Raw genomic sequence first — 18,567 nt, 5'->3', positions numbered from 1 at the left:
GTAGTGGAATTAAAGTCATCCCCCAAAAAATTACAAATACTCAAGAAAGTACAGATACTTTATTGTACTGTCCACCACTAGGAGACATTATTATTAATAATTAATAGCGTGTGCCTGGGCTGCTCCATAATTGCCTACAGTATCAGTGAGTTTTTCTTTCTTTATCCAATAGGAGCATTTGAACATTTAATGAACTTTAATGTGAACATTAATATTGAAAAAAGAATGAAGCGCGCCGCTTCGCCGAGTGGCGACCTTCGTTCTTGAACGGGGCGCACCGCACTGCACCGCACACCTCTCTTTCCAGCACGGTAACGGCTTTCATCTCCCGTGGCGCGCGTCCCCTCTTCAGCTAAACCTCATGCATTACGGAGCACTGGAAATCTGCTCTGCCACAGCGGCAGAGGCACAACCCAGAAGAGGGTGAGATCTAACGATGGATTTTACTGCCTCCAAGTTTTGTTCAATTCTTGCAGCAGAGAGAGAGAGAGAGAGAGAGAGACCTTAATCATTTTGTGCGACGAGCAGTGCAGAGACAATTGGATCAAAGGGGAGAGTCTATTGTACTTCAGAGGGAGTGGTGACATATCTGGTAGGCATTCTACCGTGATAATGGAGCCCTGGATGATTCTGAAAGTGAAAGCTTGATCCTCCTTGGGCAGACGAGACGAGAGAGAGACGAGAGAGAGACGAGAGAGACGAGAGAGAGACGAGAGAGACGAGAGAGACGAGAGAGACGGCGGAGCGGCGAGCAACCGCAATCTGTCATCTGGCCCCGCTCTCTCCCACTTTGATCACCTCCTGGCATCAAACATCAACTCCACTCTCTCTTATTTCTGAGTATCACTGTTCTTAACATCAGGCCTTTCATCGCTGAGAGATGAGGCAACCTGCGCGTCACACGCATGATCCCCTTCATCATGCAACATGCCTGTTCTCTCTCTCTGTGCGTGTGTGCGTGCGTGCGTGCGTGCGTGAGATTCAATCCAGTGCTAAGAATGCAACGTAAAACTTGTTTGTGGTGGTGAGACCATACTATATTTTTGTATTTATTTTCTCCTTCTGTTGACAAATATCCTGCACTAGGCTACCTATGACATGAAAATACAGTATAAACAAATGTGCGGTTACGCGGAAACCCGACATTCAAATTGCATCGCTCACATTATATTAAAGCCTAAACAGCATCTAACGTGAATGAATTAATAGAAAATGAGCCGATTATAGTTTATATGCTTGCTTGATTATTTTGCGGCGCCCTGCAGCAGTGGTGCAGAACGGTTCGAGGCTGGAGGACTTCGACATCAGGCTGGGCAATGTAATTTCATTAAACCACTTAAACCCCATATGGTTGACCGGAGTACCTCAGGGCTCTATAGTGGGTTTTCTGTTTTCAGTTATTGTGAAGAAAGCTTTCGCTGGAAATAGCTGATCGATCGGCTGTTTTCAGCCAAAACTCTCCCCACAATAACGATGCTGGGGTTTAAGTGTGGTTAAAGGAAAAAAATACTTTTTTCCTATCGATTACTCACCCCATGCATACTTGAATTCATGGATTTTAGTTTTTTGTTTTTTGTCACATTCCTTAGTCAATCGTTTGATGACGAGCAGTAGTTCCCTATAGAGACACAAAGAGCCTGCTTTGTTCCCTATGGAGACACAAAGAGCCTGCTTTGATCCCTATGGAGACACAAAGAGCCTGCTTTGTTCCCTATGGAGACACAAAGAGCCTGCTTTGATCCCTATGGAGACACAAAGAGCCTGCTTTGTTCCCTATGGAGACACAAAGAGCCTGCTTTGATCCCTATGGAGACACAAAGAGCCTGCTTTGTTCCCTATGGAGACACAAAGAGCCTGCTTTGTTCCCTATGGAGACACAAAGAGCCTGCTTTGTTCCCTATGGAGACACAAAGAGCCTGCTTTGATCCCTATGGAGACACAAAGAGCCTGCTTTGTTCCCTATAGAGACACAAAGAGCCTGCTTTGATCCCTATGGAGACACAAAGAGCCTGCTTTGATCCCTATGGAGACACAAAGAGCTTGCTTTGTTCCCTATGGAGACACAAAGAGCCTGCTTTGTTCCCTATGGAGACACAAAGAGCCTGCTTTGTTCCCTATGGAGACACACAGAGCCTGCTTTGTTCCCTATGGAGACACAAAGAGCCTGCTTTGTTCCCTATGGAGACACAAAGAGCCTGCTTTGTTCCCTATGGAGACACAAAGAGCCTGCTTTGTTCCCTATGGAGACACAAAGAGGAATGTGACAAAACAAAAAGAATCCATGAGGTCAGGTGAGTAATTGATAGGAGGGGGGAAAAAACATTTTGGGGGTGAACTTTAACCCAAAATACAGACATGTAGAATCAATAACCGAACTAATCTTGCTCATGTAGATTAATTACATACTTGTGAAGCACGTTTATTTTTTGAATTGACACCGAAAAGTTCTAATACATTTTTCTTACATCAACTAAATCGATTACTCTGATTAGCCAAGAAGTCCTGTATTCTACTTTGCTGTAAAAAAAATAAAAAAATAAATACATAGGCTAGCTGATCTACACGCTCACAAGAGCTTGAGGATTTGCTTGTCGACGAGATGAACAGTTATAACTTTTACGCTTTTTTATACATATACGTCATATGACGGCATCGCGTTGCCGAAAATAGCACACAGGCAGATGTGACACGCTGTCAGCTTGCAGATCTGCGACAATGTCGGATGACGGCTCATACATTTAAGCTTTAGAACAGAACAGGGGTCTTCAACAGGGGGTCTGGGACCCCTAGGGGTTCCTCAGAGTTACTACAGGAGTGCTGCCAAATCTGTGTGTGACTGGAACTTAGCATCCCTGTATATCTGAGGGGAACATTAGTTGTGGCTACTGAAAATCAGTAGAAAAGAGAAGTCAACAAACCAGAATCTCTCTCTACTCTCCCTCTGCTATGGTGTCTTTGGCTTGAAAAACGTGGAAGACCCCAGCTTTGGAACGTTGCGGAGAACAATCGCAGTGGTCTAAAATGACCCTTTTACCCGCAGCGAAGAAGATGTCAGCTTCAGGTCAAACTTTGGAGTCAAATCAAGAGCCAATCACACCATCATGTCTTGCTTATCACGGCAACTCCAGTGATATTACATCTAAGCAATCAGCCAGTTGATTACTGGCTACCAGACCAGCACACACAGAGGGGCCTGGACGCACTCTGAATACAAATCCACACTTCACCCCCAGTGGTGGACAGTGAAAAACAAAGTACATTTACTAGTACTGTTCTTAACAATTCTACTGCCAGATTTATCATGTATTTATTGGGGCTGGTGCCAGCAAAAAGCAGCTTACCTTTGCGATGCTATAGAAAATTATCTATTGATTATTTCCAAACTAATTCATTTTACAATGGACGCTCATATGTGTACTTTAGCCGTGCTGGCACCAGAGGGCAGCCTTATGCAAGAATTAATGTGAATTGGGCCGCTCCGCTTGCTGTCCATTCAGAGCATAGACATGCATTTTCTAGATCAGATCCACAGAAAACAGCCAGGAAGTGATTTTTCGACTCCATTATTGCTTACGGGCGGTGGATTTCTGAGAGCAGCATTACGGGAGATGTTTTTACTGTGCACGGCGGCGCGACCCCTCATCAGCTTACAGTCATCAGACAAGGTAAAAAGAACGGGCCGTATTGGCAGTGTGCTTGGGTCAAAACGGAACATCCGAAGCAGTAAAAGACTTAAGTACACTTTTGTGCTATGTTCAGTATTTGTATTTAATTAAAAAAAAAAAAAAAAAAAAAAATATATATATATATATATATATATATATATATATATATATAATCCACACAGCAATTGAAACGAAAATGCAATTTGTGATTTTGCAACCCAGCATCACCCAGCTCCTTTATATGAGGGTCCCCGTATGAGGACAATCACTGCCAGGTGTTCATTCATTCACTCACCCGCCTCGGGCCAAGGTTTTTCTGTGTTCTTACCTTATTGTCAAAATCTGATAACATTGAGCCGGACGGAGAGGCATTTTTTGGGGGATGACGTAATTTCCGGTTGTATCCGTCATACATACGGACACTCATACGTCCATGACGGTAGTTATCTCCACACATGTTCCGTGCTCATACAGACATACCGTGCTCATACAGACATACCCTGCTCATACAGACATACCGTGCTCATACAGGCACTCATACACACAAAGCCAGACATAGGAGCTGTTAGCAGGGACGTGCTGGCCATTGGGAAAAGCCGGACAACTCCCGAACGGCCGGTTCATTCCCGGCCGGTCCAGGCCGGCCATTAGGAAAAAAATAAAAATAAAATGTCGGCCTTCGTTCCATTTTAGGGGCTGGGCGGCCAACAAAGTAAATCTCACTGTCGGGCAGAAACCTTGTATCTCCACGTTTCAATTTTTTTTGCAAAGCAAAGCCCTGCTTCATCATACAAGGCCGTCGCACAAAAGTAGTGAAAACAGGCGTTGTGTGCTTGTAGATCTGCTGTTTTCACTAGTTTAATTAATTTTTTAAATGATAAACACAAAACAAACGGTTTTGGACATACAAGGTTTCCACCCAACAACGACGAAATATAACTCATGTAATTGGCCCACTGGCTTGTCACTAGTCATGATCTGAAATGGCAAATCTTTGAGTAGCAGCAGCGCTATAGAGAGAGATCTCTCTCTCTATAGCGCGCAATGAGGGCCTCTACAACTCTTTTTCCCGGGCTGAATCAGGGGCCCAGCACGTCCCTGGCTGTTAGCACCGCTCAAAACAGCAAATCTACAAACAAACAACGCATCACAGCGTGAGCTTGTAGATCTGCTGTTTTCAGTCTGCCAGTGGGTCACCTTCTTTACAGTGCAGTCCTCCGTAGGCCGACTGGGAGCAGTCACAGACGTACCTTCTTTACAGTGCGGTCCTCCGTAGGCCGACTGGGAGCAGTCACAGACGTACCTTCTTTACAGTGCGGTCCTCCGTAGGCCGACTGGGAGCAGTCACAGACGTAGCCTTGGTTCTTCTCCATGCACCTCCCTCTGTTGGAGCACAGCAGGCTGGAGCCGCTGCAGTGACCCGGGCAGCCAGAGCTCACCCCGGGGGTCAGCTTGGCCCGCTCCTCCAGGTTAAAGGTCACGCCACCGATGGTCAGCGTTCTGATGCAGCCCAGGAACCCCCTCTGTCTGGACGCCGTCCCCCCTGGGAGAGAGACATAGAGACACAGAGAGAGAGAGAGAGAGAGAGAGAGAGAGAGAGACATAGAGACACAGAGAGAGAGAGAGAGAGAGAGAGAGAGACATAGAGACACAGAGAGAGAGAGAGAGAGAGACAGAGACAGAGAGAGAGACAATAGCCATGTTTCCATAAACTTAAGACAAAGCGAATTTAGCATGTTTCCATTTGTGGGTGTCATTCGAATTAGCGACGTCGCATGAGTTGATCGGGCTGATTTTTTTTAGACCGAACCTGAGCACTGCACGTCTGAGGTCTGACTGCTGTGACTCGGTCGCTGTCTAGTAGTGGGAAGAAGGGATTATCAATCATCATCATGGCCCCAAATAACTTTCAAATATCTTACAATTGGCGACGAGTCTCTTACGAAATTGGCAAGAGTGCCTCAATACATAAAGCTATATAACCTCTCCATCATCTGCAATAGTCAGTGGTGTGTGTTCCCCACACTCCCGCGTCCCACCGTTGCGCTCAGGTTCACCGGGAAAACCGCGGTTGCGTCGCTGCACAGTGCTCATCTATCCTGCAAGTTTCAGCGTTCTCTGGAAGGTGGCCGATCTGCAAGCTCACAACGCGGCGTGGAGACGCGGATGCGAGCTGCTGTGGGCTTGTAGATAGGCCACTTTTGGCGTGTGATGAGGAAGGGTTAGCCACGGATGGCTTTGACTCCGGGAGGTGAAAACGGGAGGAATTTACACACGGTCCGTGTCACTCCGTGTGTAACAAACAACAACAGACAGAGAAAGAGAGAGAGAGAGAGAGAGAGAGAGAGAGAGAGAGAGAGAGAGAGAGAGAGAGAGAGAGAGAGAGAGAGACAGAGAGAGAGATAGAGAGACAGAGAGAGAAAGAGAGATGGTCAGAGTTCTGATTCAGCTCAGGAAGCCACTCTGCCTGGATGCTGTCCGTGGAGTAAAAGTATTGGAAATTTGGAAATACAAATACCTAAAAAATGTAGTAGTACAGTACTTGAGTAAATACCTATATAAGTAGTTACTTTACACCACTGTTCCAAATGGACCCTTACAGCTCACACAACTCTAACTCTCAGAGTTATGGTGGTCCTTGAAATTAAAACTTTTGAGAACCACCAGTATCGTAACTGTGTAACAGACGAGCAGTCCACATGCCAGCTCTGACAGCGTGATAAAAAAGTTTCCAGAAAACTGGTTCCTACATGTCGGATCCGTTTCCTCCCTCATCCCAACGCCACCCCAACGGGGGGAGAGAGCGACGGCCATTAGTCACCCACAGAGCCCGTTCCGTTATGCCTCCACACAACTAGAACTGCTTTATAATAATTATATTTCACTTGACAGGCTTGACTCGACTTCATTTAAATCCAGCGAGCGAGTGTCTAATTGCAACTCCGGAAGCGCCTGGGTGAACAAGGCCTCATTAAAAGTAAATATGCAAATAATGGTTGGAAAATATCTACTAACTTTTATGGTCTTATGAGTGGACCCTCATGCAGCAATGCATGCATTCAGTAAAGTTTAACCCATTTAGGCCTAGGATTATTGAATGCTTTAACCAGTGAAAAATAGTAGATCTACAAGCTCACAGCGCGGCACCGAGTGCCGCGCTGCGAGCTTGTAGATCTGCTATTTTTGAAAAATCAAGATTTTCTTTTGCAAGTCTTTGAATATATGTATTTAAAAGCGAACATTTATAACTCAGATATTTGCTTCTGGGGGTCCATGACATGAAAAAGTTTGAGAACCACTGATTTAGAGGAAGGATTTAGAAGTCGGGTCAAAGATCGGGTCAAATATATTCAAAGACTTGCACACATTTTCAAGATTTCTTTACAAGCTCGCAGCGCGGCACTCGGTGCCGCGCTGTGAGCTTGTATATCTGCTGTTTTTCAATAGTTAAAGCATAAAATAACGGTTAAAGGGGTTAAAATCTAACGCGACTCGGGTGCGTTCCAGGTATTTGAGAGTTAACAGATCATAGCCTATTTTCTACTATTTCTAAAGTTAGAACTCTTAATTGCGGTGGGAGAAACTTTTGAAGCAAATTATTCTATTCCTCCCCCACGTTAGTATGCAGTAACAGTGACTCAGTTGTGTCAAGTAAAATCTAACTTAGAGTAAACAATGTATTTATTTTTAGCCCCTTTTTTTCTCCTCCTCTCAATTTAGTTGTGAACTTGTGATGCCAATTAATTCCTGCTCAGACATTTCTGTGTTGCCACTTGCCACTGCTGTTGCTCCCTAGCCTGGCGGGGCCTGACGTCATACTGCGTTCACTCACTCATTCCTTCCCACCCTGTAGACAATATGCCTTCCGGTGTGTTCCAAGATTTCTAGCGGAAGTCTGTGTTTAACGGACGTTACGTCATGCGGTGCGGGTCTGTTTACATTCCCCAGCGAAAAAACAAAAATAGATTGTAGCTCTTAACTCACTCTTAATAGGTGTAACATTGCTTGAATCAATGTTGACATCAATGTTGAATCAACCTTGACAGACAGACTCCTCTAACCAATCAGCGTAGCAAAACATATCTCAGCCAGTCGGAAGAACGGCAAACAAACACGTCTTTTCGGCCAACGAACTGTTCCTTTTTAATTGTTGTAATTGATTCCAACTCTGGAATAACTTCACTTATTGCTCGTTTTATCGTTTCAGCGTTAACTGTTACACTTGTTGCATCGAGGGCAGCCATTGTTGTTTTGAATAAAATAATAATATGCAATAATGCGTATCCGGTCTAAATGGCTTAAAGGGGAACTTGGGAAGTCTGTGTGTATACAAACACATCCCCCCCTCCCCCTCCCCTCTGTGACAGGCATCAAACAGGTAGTTGTCTTTGATGCTTTCATTGATAAGAGAGATCGCTAACGAGCACTTGACACTTTTATGGCCCAATTAACCACAGGGGGTTGTGCGCCTCAGTGCAAAACCCCTTTGAAGTTCAAAGAGCTCTGGCTGAGCTCCCCCTGACAAAAACGTCCCTCCAAGGGATGGTTGTCGACACAAACAGTGGAACAGAACCAGAATACAGCCGGGGGGATGTGTCTTTCTGCAAGGAAACACCCCAGCACAATAAAATAGGGGTGTTCTGCCCACTATTGGTGTGAATTATTGCCACCTAGTGGTGGTTTTGAAGATCGTTTTTGTTTGCACCATGTGGTGTATTTTGACCCTTTGAGCTTGCTGTAGTTTCCCAGTATGTGTTCAGTGTGTACAAGACAGCAGAGCAGAGAGCTATGCCAGAAGCTACTCTTTTGACAAGCCTTGGAAAATATATGACTGTAAGCACATTCTGTTGGTTTTCTTGAAGTTATGCCTTCCTTTAGTCTATTTTGTGATGTTTATCCAATAATATTGAAACTACATGAAGCTAAATTTGATGTTAATGTTTGAAGCTGGCTGAAACTAAATTAAGCTAATCACTGCTTGCTAGCCTACAGCTACTTGTCATTTAAGTCCAGTACAGTGTGACAGCAGTTTGATTATTGTCTTTTCATGTCTATTGCATATGTTCTATTTGTTTTTCACAATATTAATACAGAATGCATATTTTTTCTGTATTTTCTGTATTGCAGTTTTACAACTTTTCCAGTGGCATTAAACAGCCTTAACTACAAACCGTTTGTGCTCATTGGGAAGACTGTTCGCTATCTGCCAAACTAGCCTGTCAGTTTAGGGAGGGCAGAATAGTAAAAAGTCATACTTCACAACGGACTGTCCAGTAAAGAGAGGATCAACAGCACTGGCTCTACAGCAACCCTACAAGCAAGTTTTAACATGGATGCTTCTAAACCAATAGATGAAACTTTGGCAGTCAGGTCTCAATGCTCTGGTTCTACAAAGTCAAGCCGGACCTCTACATCCAGCAGTCGTGCTGCCAAAGCACGGGCCAAAGCAGAGGCCGCACGGGTCCAATTTACTTATGCCCAAAAGGAGGCAAATCTGTTAAAACAGCAAGCAGAAATAGAATATGAACAAGACAAAAAACAAAGCTGATCAAGTTAAGAAGAAAGCTGAGCTACAAGCAGACTTACAAGTGCTCCAGTCAGAAAAAGCAGCTGCTGCAGCACTGGCTGAAGCTCAGGTTTTGGAGGCATACGACCAAGAGGAAAATGAAGAACTTCAACATTATCAGCTAGAGACTAACATGATGTCACTCAGCCCTATGCAGCGCACCATAGAGTATGTGCAGAAACATGCAGAGATGAACCATGGTAAACTCCCACTCCCCCACACAGCCAAATCAGAGCCTGTCTCTCCATCAAGGTGCCAGCGAGATATGGACGACGATGAAGAAAGAAGTTGCTCTGCAGAGTCTGGTGAATGCAGTAAGGTAGAGTACAAAGACTTACCTGTTCAATCCCGTACACAGACTCAGGCTACAGGAAATATATCAACACAACACACTTGTGCTGTAAGCCCCAAGCAAGAGTACAGGAGTTTGAGAGAAGGGTCACGTGACACCAGATACACAAGTAGAGAGGAATTTCGTCCTCTCCAGCCTCATTACTCCACAACCTCTCCTACTTATAATCCTCCTGGCACATCTGGCACATCTGATTTAGCCAAGTACTTAATGAGACGAGAAATGGTCAGCTCTGGTCTACTGAAATATGATGACCGCCCAGAAAATTATTGGGCCTGGAAGACTTCCTTTCTCAGCTCAACCAGAGACTTGAACCTGACACCTCAAGAAGAGCTGGACTTACTCGCCAAGTGGCTGGGACCTGAGTCAGCTGAACAAGCCAAGAGATTAAGAGCAGCCTACGTCCATAACGCAACAGCAGGCCTCAACATGGTGTGGCAAAGACTGGAAGATTGCTTTGGGGCCCCTGAGGTTATAGAGCATGCATTTCTGAAAAGAATTGAAGACTTCCCGTGGCTCTCGGCCAAAGACAACCAAAAACTAAGAGAACTTGGAGACCTTTTATTAGAGCTGGAGGCAGCAAAAACGAATGGATACCTAACCGGCCTATCACATCTTGACACAGCACATGGGGTCAATCCCATCTTATCAAAGCTCCCAGTCTATCTTCAGGAGAGATGGGTAACCGCAGGGTCGAGGTTCAAGAAAGAGCATCAAGTCTCATTTCCGCCATTTTCCTTCTTTGTGAAGTTCGTATACGATGAAGCCCAAACTCGCAACGATCCAAGTTTCGCCTGTGTCACCAGTGGAGGTGGACACAGAACGCCAGTATCTGTAAGGAAGACTGATGTCTCTTCAGAATCTGAATCTGAAACCAGTCAAAGCTCCTCATCAGAGAAGTTAGAGGACATAGACAAGCAGTGTCCCTTACACAGTATGCCCCATCCTCTGGGGAAATGCCGCGGTTTCCGGAGCAAGTCTTTAGAAGAGAGAAAGACTTATCTCAAGGACATGCGTATCTGTTACCGATGCTGTGCTTCCACTCGCCATATTGCCAAGGATTGTGACACGGAAGTACAGTGTAAGGAGTGTAACAGCGATAGACATCCCTCTGCACTACATCCAGGGCCACCCCGATGGGAAGCTGAGAGGGTTGACACCAACAGCGATTACGGCGGGGAGCAGCAAAGGGATGACAACCCAGCAGTAACATCAAAGTGCACTGAAGTGTGTGGGGATGCAACTAACACCAGATCATGTTCAAAAATATGTCTGGTCCGAGTCTACCCTGCTGGCCATAAAGAGAAGGCTACCAAGATCTATGCTGTTCTTGACGAACAAAGCAATCGCTCTCTAGCGAAATCAGACTTCTTTAACCTCTTCGGCAGCAAGGCAGGTGCAGAACCATATACCCTGAAGACATGTTCAGGAGTCACAGAGACAACAGGGCGACGAGCCAGCAACTTTATCATAGAGTCAATAGATGGCAAAATGCAACTTCCCCTTCCAACGCTCATCGAATGCAATGTGATGCCCGATGACAGGTCGGAGATCCCTTCTCCTGACATAGCTCGCTACTACCACCATCTGAAGCCAGTGGTGGGCAAAATCCCAGAAGTTGACCCAGATGCTCCCATCATGCTTCTCCTCGGCAGAGACATCCTGCGTGTGCATAAAGTTCGGGAGCGGTATAACGGACCCCACGACGCACCCTATGCACAGCGCCTTGACCTCGGATGGGTCATCATTGGCGATTTGTGCTTAGGACGGGCCCATAAACCAACCAATATTAGTGTTTATAGAACCAATGTTCAGAATGAAGACCTCCAAGTCCAAGAGAAGTTTGACATCTCAAAACCTTACCATGGTCATCAGACCCCTAAGGATGACTTTGCCAGCAGAGTATTTCAAAGAACACAGCACGATGTTAAGCCAGCCTCAGCTGTTGAAGATGAAGTCTACATGGACATGTCAAGTAGCTGTGTAGACCCCTTACCCTTTCCTCCACAGGCTGTAGACAAACTCATTCAGCGAGTCAAGTCGGCTAACAGAATCAAAGCTACAGGGAGTGACAGCTGCAAGGTCAAAGAACACAAGCAGGACGTTTACAGAGAAGAGTTTGGAAATCCCCGCAAAGGTGGATAAGTGTCTGTGACTAAACTCCCTAGAGAGTTGGATCCCAAGGACCTCCATGACAAACAATGGAAACCTGGCCTGACCTATATGTTCTGGAGAGTCATGCAACAAGGCACCCCGAAAAGGCCTGTCTCAGAAGTAGTGCTACTCCCCAACAAAGAGACTATGTAATTAGTGGTATAAAGTATTATACCAGGCGAGGAGTGTTCTGCCCACTATTGGTGTGCATTATTGCCACCTAGTGGTGGTTTTGAAGATCGTTTTTGTTTGCACCATGTGGTGTATTTTGACCCTTTGAGCTTGCTGTAGTTTCCCAGTATGTGTTCAGTGTGTACAAGACAGCAGAGCAGAGAGCTATGCCAGAAGCTACTCTTTTGACAAGCCTTGGAAAATATATGACTGTAAGCACATTCTGTTGGTTTTCTTGAAGTTATGCCTTCCTTTAGTCTATTTTGTGATGTTTATCCAATAATATTGAAACTACATGAAGCTAAATTTGATGTTAATGTTTGAAGCTGGCTGAAACTAAATTAAGCTAATCACTGCTTGCTAGCCTACAGCTACTTGTCATTTAAGTCCAGTACAGTGTGACAGCAGTTTGATTATTGTCTTTTCATGTCTATTGCATATGTTCTATTTGTTTTTCACAATATTAATACAGAATGCATATTTTTTCTGTATTTTCTGTATTGCAGTTTTACAACTTTTCCAGTGGCATTAAACAGCCTTAACTACAAACCGTTTGTGCTCATTGGGAAGACTGTTCGCTATCTGCCAAACTAGCCTGTCAGTTTACCTAGGGAGGGCAGAATAAGGGGTGCAGGAAAAAATCGATTCAAATTCGAATCCCCTCTAACATGGTAAGATTCAGAATCGATTCTCATTTTCCAAAAATCATTTTTTTAATTAGATATTTATGATTTTTATTTTATGATTTTTTTATTATATTTTTTATTGCAATAATTTATTAGATATTATGTTGTGTTTGTACAAGTTAAAAGAATGTGTGCAAATCAGACATGTTGTCTTGGATTTACCTTTGTGTGTTTACATTATTGCAATAAGTTGATAACACCTTTACAATTACAAAAGATACGTAAATGTACTCTGCTTTCATGCCAGCAGACTGGAGTAGATCCTGATATATGAATTGAATAAAGAATCGTTTTGAATCGAGAATCGTTTTTAAATCGGAAAATAATCGTTTCTGAATTCGAATCGTTTGGATCTGAAAGAATCGAAAAAAAAATTGTGAATCGTGACTCCAAGAAACGATTCTGAACCGAATCGTGGGATACCCAAAGATTCGCAGCCCTACTGAAAAAGGGAAATGACTGCTATTTTTTTTTTATAAATGTATATAAAAAAATAGTCTTAAAGTTATACCTAGTTTCCCTTTAACACAATCGATTGGCCGATCATTAAAATAAACTGAGAATGCACGTGGCCCACCCATCTGACCACTTGGCACCCAATCGGCTGCTTAAGGGGTCAGATGGGAGGGTCGCTGGCGCTTTTGTGATTTTTAAGTGGACTGTATGCGGACTGTATGCGGTTATTATACGACACCTATGACCGTAGGTCGTCAATGGCGGGGGCAGCTGAGTGGGTAGAGAGACAGACCAGGCCGTCTGGGAATAGAAAGGTCAGAGTTCCACCCTTGGCTCACCCCTCCACCCTCCAGTCTAAGTGTCAAGTGAGCAAGACCCTTAACTCCTAACTGCTCCCATGGGTAGAAAGACCCGTAACTCCTAACTGCTCCCATGGGTAGAAAATGGCACCCGATCTGCTCTTACTTAGTTAGGATGTGTAAATGCATGGAGATTAAATTCAGGCATGTGCGAAACGTACTTGAACGCAGGGACGTGCTGGCCATTGGGAAAAGCGGGACAACTCCAGAATGGGCGGTTCATTCCCGGCCGGTCCAGGCCGGCCATTAGGAAAAAAAATAAAAATAAAACGTCAGCCTTTGTTCCATTTTGGGGGCTGGGCGGCCAACAAAGTAAATCGTCACTGTCGGGCAGAAACCTTGTATCTCCAAGTTTCAAATTTGTAATTTTTTTCGCAAAGCAAAGCTGTGCTTCATCATACAAGGCCGTCGCACAAAAATAGTGAAAACGATCGGCTGTTTTCACTAGTTTAAATCATTTTTAAAATGATAAATACAAACATACAGACATACAAGGTTTCCACCCGACAATGACGAAATATAACTCATGTAATTGGCCCACTGGCTTGTCACTTTGTCACAAATCTTTGAGTAGCAGCAGCGCTATAGAGAGAAATCTCTCTCTATAGCGCGCAATGAGGGCCTCTCCAACTCTTTTTCCCGGGCTGAATCAGGGGCCCAGCACGTCCCTGCTTGAACGGACCATTTGTACACTCTGACGGTGTAAATGGAACCCAATGGACCCGTGCATGGCTCCATTTGTACACTGTCAGAGTTAAATAAACACTGAGGATTCCACAGTGTAGATTGGGGTCAAGAGATTCAAATAATTGTATCAAACTGGCGGGTCCTTCAATGAAAAAAAATAAATAAATAATAATAATCACTGCACTTGATAAATACAGCTAAACTGACCAACCTGCTTTGTGTTGCTTAATTAAAACCTTTTTCTGAGTGTGTCAGGGGTCATCACTACACACAGAGAAATAAGGGTACGTTTCTGTACCCTAAAGGGTACATTTGTCATAAAAGTACCCTGTGATTGGTAGAGGGTACTTAAATGGCCCTTATGGTGACAACTGTGGACCTTTATTGAATTTTAAAAGGTACAAAACCATTGTTTGCCACTTAAGGAACATATTTGTACTTTTTTGACCAGGAGGAGGAGCTACGGGGGGAAAATGCAACAGTCAGATGTAGTTTGTGAGGGAAAAGACAGTGAGAGATTTATCTTTTGTTTAGAGCAAACATGTTTAGCCTACTGTACCTTGAGATTAGTCATAAAATGTACTCATTGGAGTAAGAAGCACGTACAACTAAAAGTTATTCTGACTGTGACTCAACATCAATCTGCTGTCAGCTAACTGCTTTCTGGACTGGAGTCTGGAGTAGCCGGGGAGCCACTGGGCCAAAATGAGAGAGGACCTGTGATGTCATGACATACTCCAAATTTTTGTTTGTCCTATCAATTTGGTCAATAAGGTACACAGAATGAGAGGCCTGCTCTGCCGGAAATCCTGCGAAAAAAAGTTTCCCATTGACTTCACTATACTGGAAAAAAACACACCAAAAAAAGTAGCATGTGAGGGGTCAAACTAAGGGTTCTTCATGATTCTGAATCCATTGCAAGCATTTGTTTTGCATGAAAAACATTCCTTGGGCTAGATTTCAGCCTCTCACACCTGTGAAAAGTGATGAGTCATCACTTTTCACCGTTATTTTGGTCCGTTTTCTAGCCCAAGGAATGTTTTTCATGCAAAACAAATGCTTGCAATGGATTCAGAATCATCAAGAATCCCTAGTTTGACCCCTCACATGCTACTTAAAGCATATTTTTTTTGGTGTGTTTCTTTCCTTTATATTGAAGTCGATGGAGTGAATATACAAATGGCCATAACTTTTTTTCGCAGGATTTCCGGCAGAGCAGGCCTCTCATTCTGTGGACCTTGATGACCAAATTAATAGAAAAAACTAAAATTAAAAGTATGTCATGACATCACAGGTAACATCCTATTCTTTGAGCTTTTGGGCCTGTGGCTCCCCGGCTAGAGCCAAGAACTACACCGCGGCACTCGGTGCCGCGCTGCGAGCTTGTATATCTGCTATTTATCCCCCCCCCCCCCCTGTGACGCCCCTGCCCAGAGGTCAGTACAGGGACCAACGTACCCACAAACAGCTGGCTGTTGAGCTTCAGACGGACCAACGTACCCACAAACAGCTGGCTGTTGAGCTTCAGACGGACCAACGTACCCACAAACAGCTGGCTGTTGAGCTTCAGACGGAGGTGTCCGTCGGGCGGCGCGTCCAGGAACCTCAGAGGCAGCTGGTCAACCTGCAGCGAGGCCAGCACCACGTTGCGCTCCGCCCTCACGTAGTGCCACTGTCTGTCGTTCAGCGGCACGTGGGACCGCACGGCCAGGACTGCCGGCCCGTTGCCCACGTCAAAGGAGAAGGTCACCACCGAGGGGGCTGTGGGGGGGGGGGGGGCAGAAAGAGAAGACAGTCGGGTCAGATTAACCCATTTAGACCTCGGATTATTGAATGCTTTAACTGTTGAAAAATAGCAGATATACAAGCTCACAGCGCGGCACCGAGTGCCGCGCTGCAAGCTTGTAGATCCGCTATTTTTGAAAAATCGAGATTTTTTTTCTTTTTTTTTGCAAGTCTTTGAATATATCTATTTAAAAGCGAACACTCAAATATTTGCTTCTGGGTGGTCCCTGGAACAACATATTTTGAGTCTGTGGCCAAATACCTGTAATTTTGGGGGTCCTTGACATGAAAAAGTTTGAGAACCACTGATTCAGAGGAAGGATTTAGAAGTCGGGTCAAGGATCGGGTCAAAGATATTCAAAGATTTGCACACATTTTCACGTTTAAAAAAAAATTAGCAGATCTACAAGCTCAATAGTTAAAGCATAACATAATGGTTAAAGGACAACTTTGTTTTTTTTACAACAAGGCTTCATATTTTAGATTGTAATTAGAGAAAAGAAAAAGTGAGTGTTAAAATGTTTTCATTTGCTTCGTTCTATTGTTTTATCGCGTTTACCTTGCTAAAATGTGGGGCATGCGTACGCATGGGGGCATGCGTACAAGTGACTAAATATGTCTTTTTAGACACAATAAGCCAGCAGTTTCTTTATTGCTATTTACAGTAACACTTCTAGCCCCCATAAGTCACATCCAACCATGAAAGGTTGCGTTGTATCTTGGGAATGGGCTTATTCTGTGTAAAATGACATATTTATCCACTTGTACGCATGCCCCCAACCACTGAAATGAGAATCTCTAAAACAATAGAAAGAAGTAAATGAAATAATTTTAACAATCATCTTTTATATTCTTTAATTACAATCTAAAATATGAACCCTTGTTGTAAAAAACTAAAGTTGTCCTTTAACCCTTAAGTGCTGTTCGGGTCATTTTGACCCGTTTTACATTTTCATTCGGAAAAAAAAGGTAGAAGTTAAAAATGTTTCCACCTGAAACTCACTGGCCTTAAAGATTCTTCTGAGATGAACATGTAAAAAAAATATTTTTGCACTACACCCATGCTACACCCCCCTCATATTTTTTGAACCTTAAGTGCTGTTCGGGTCATTTTGACCCGGAAGCACAGAAATACACAGTATTATGCCAAAACACAGACACACAGTCACCCCCACTTCTAACACCCCCCTTCCGAAGCCCCATTCCGAACCCTCCCCCCCTTCCTATAAGCATTGAGCAATATTGCCCAGTATTAAATGAAGTAGTTTTTTGACATGGATTTCAGCTAAATCAGTAAAAACGCCTAGCTCTTTCAGTGTTTAATGTGATATAGCAAAGCAGAAATGCAAACATTTACCAAATATATCATATGAATTGTTTGGTATTGAGTCAAAGTCAATGTATCATGATGATTTGTTAAGTTAAAATGTATATTAGTGTTGTTTTTTTTAAACCAAATATCCACCGGGTCAAAATGACCCGAACAGAACGAAGGTGTAGTGAATCTGAACAGAACTTAAGGGTTAAAGTGGTTAAAATCTAACAAGACTCGGGCGCGTTCCAGGTATTGGAGGGTTAAATGCGATACTGGGTTTCTCTTTTCTTTTTTTTATGTTGTACTCTATCATTCCCCCGACGCCGCAATGCGATACAACGATGCTGGGAGAGGCTTGATGACCTGAATGGATTCATGAGGGGTTGGGGCTGACAGCTCGTCAATATTTCACAACGTTACCCCCCCCACACACACACACACTCCCCCCCAGCCCCCACCCCAGCCGCAGGAACCTGGGGGGGGGTTGTGGGGGGTTGTGGAGGGGTGAGGGGCTAATACATTATCGCTCTGAATATCCTCCAGAAAAGAGCAGAAAGAAATACCTCTGCTCTGCTCGCCTCTTTTTATTCTCCCCGCCAGGCTCACCAGGGACGTGCTGGCCATTGGGAAAAGCGGGACAACTCCCGAACGGCCGGTTCATTCCCGGCCGGTCCAGGCCGGCCATTACGAAAAAAAATAAAAATGTCGGCCTTCGTTCCATTTTGGGGGTTGGGCGGCCAACAAAGTAAATCGTCACTGTCGCGCAGAAACCTTGTATCTCCAAGTTTCAAATGTGTAATTTTTTTTCGCAAAGCAAAGCCTTGCTTCATCATACAAGGCCGTCGCACAAAAGTAGTGGTACAGTAGTGCGAGGCGTTGTGTGCTTGTAGATCGGCTGTTTTCACTAGTATAATTATTTTTTTTAATGATAAATACAAAACAAACGGTTTTGGACATACAAGGTTTCCACCCGACAACGACGAAATATAACTCATGTAATTGGCCCACTTTAGCAGCAGCGCCATAGAGAGAGATCTCTCTCTATAACGCACAATGAGGGCCTCTACAACTCTTTTTCCCGGGCTGAATCAGGGGCCCAGCACGTCCCTGAGGCTCACCACCACAGAGGACTATTTGTGGGAAAAGGTGCAAAAGAAATCCTCTCGTTCATCACATTGTTTTATCGCTTTGTTGTTTTATAATTGATGAAAGACATCTACACAAACACCCTCCACCACACACACATTTTGTTAACGTTTACGACAAACGTATTCTATTTCCGCCCTGCATTATTCGCACCTCTTGTGGTGACTAAAAATACAGCCCCATGTAAATGGAAATAGCTGAGCGTGTGAAGACGCGCACGCAGAC

The 18,567-nt window shown here is 44.2% G+C and overlaps 1 protein-coding gene across 1 annotated transcript in view; it reads right to left on the bottom strand.

Moving 5' to 3' along the window:
- Positions 1 to 18,567, bottom strand: part of LOC308307677 (contactin-associated protein-like 5) — a gene marked incomplete at both ends in the record, with an annotated part of 201,373 nt that overhangs the window by 16,421 nt on the left and 166,385 nt on the right. Inside the window, 2 exons of the mRNA XM_080752943.1 lie at positions 4,969 to 5,208; positions 15,639 to 15,857. Coding sequence (XP_080609069.1) covers positions 4,969 to 5,208; positions 15,639 to 15,857 — 459 coding nt within the window. The remainder of the gene's footprint in view (positions 1 to 4,968; positions 5,209 to 15,638; positions 15,858 to 18,567) is intronic.

This window comes from Nannobrachium achirus, assembly GCF_963921795.1.
Source record: "Nannobrachium achirus genome assembly, chromosome: 22".
Taxonomy (NCBI): domain Eukaryota; kingdom Metazoa; phylum Chordata; class Actinopteri; order Myctophiformes; family Myctophidae; genus Nannobrachium; species Nannobrachium achirus.
This window is presented reverse-complemented; position numbering and strand designations above follow the sequence as displayed.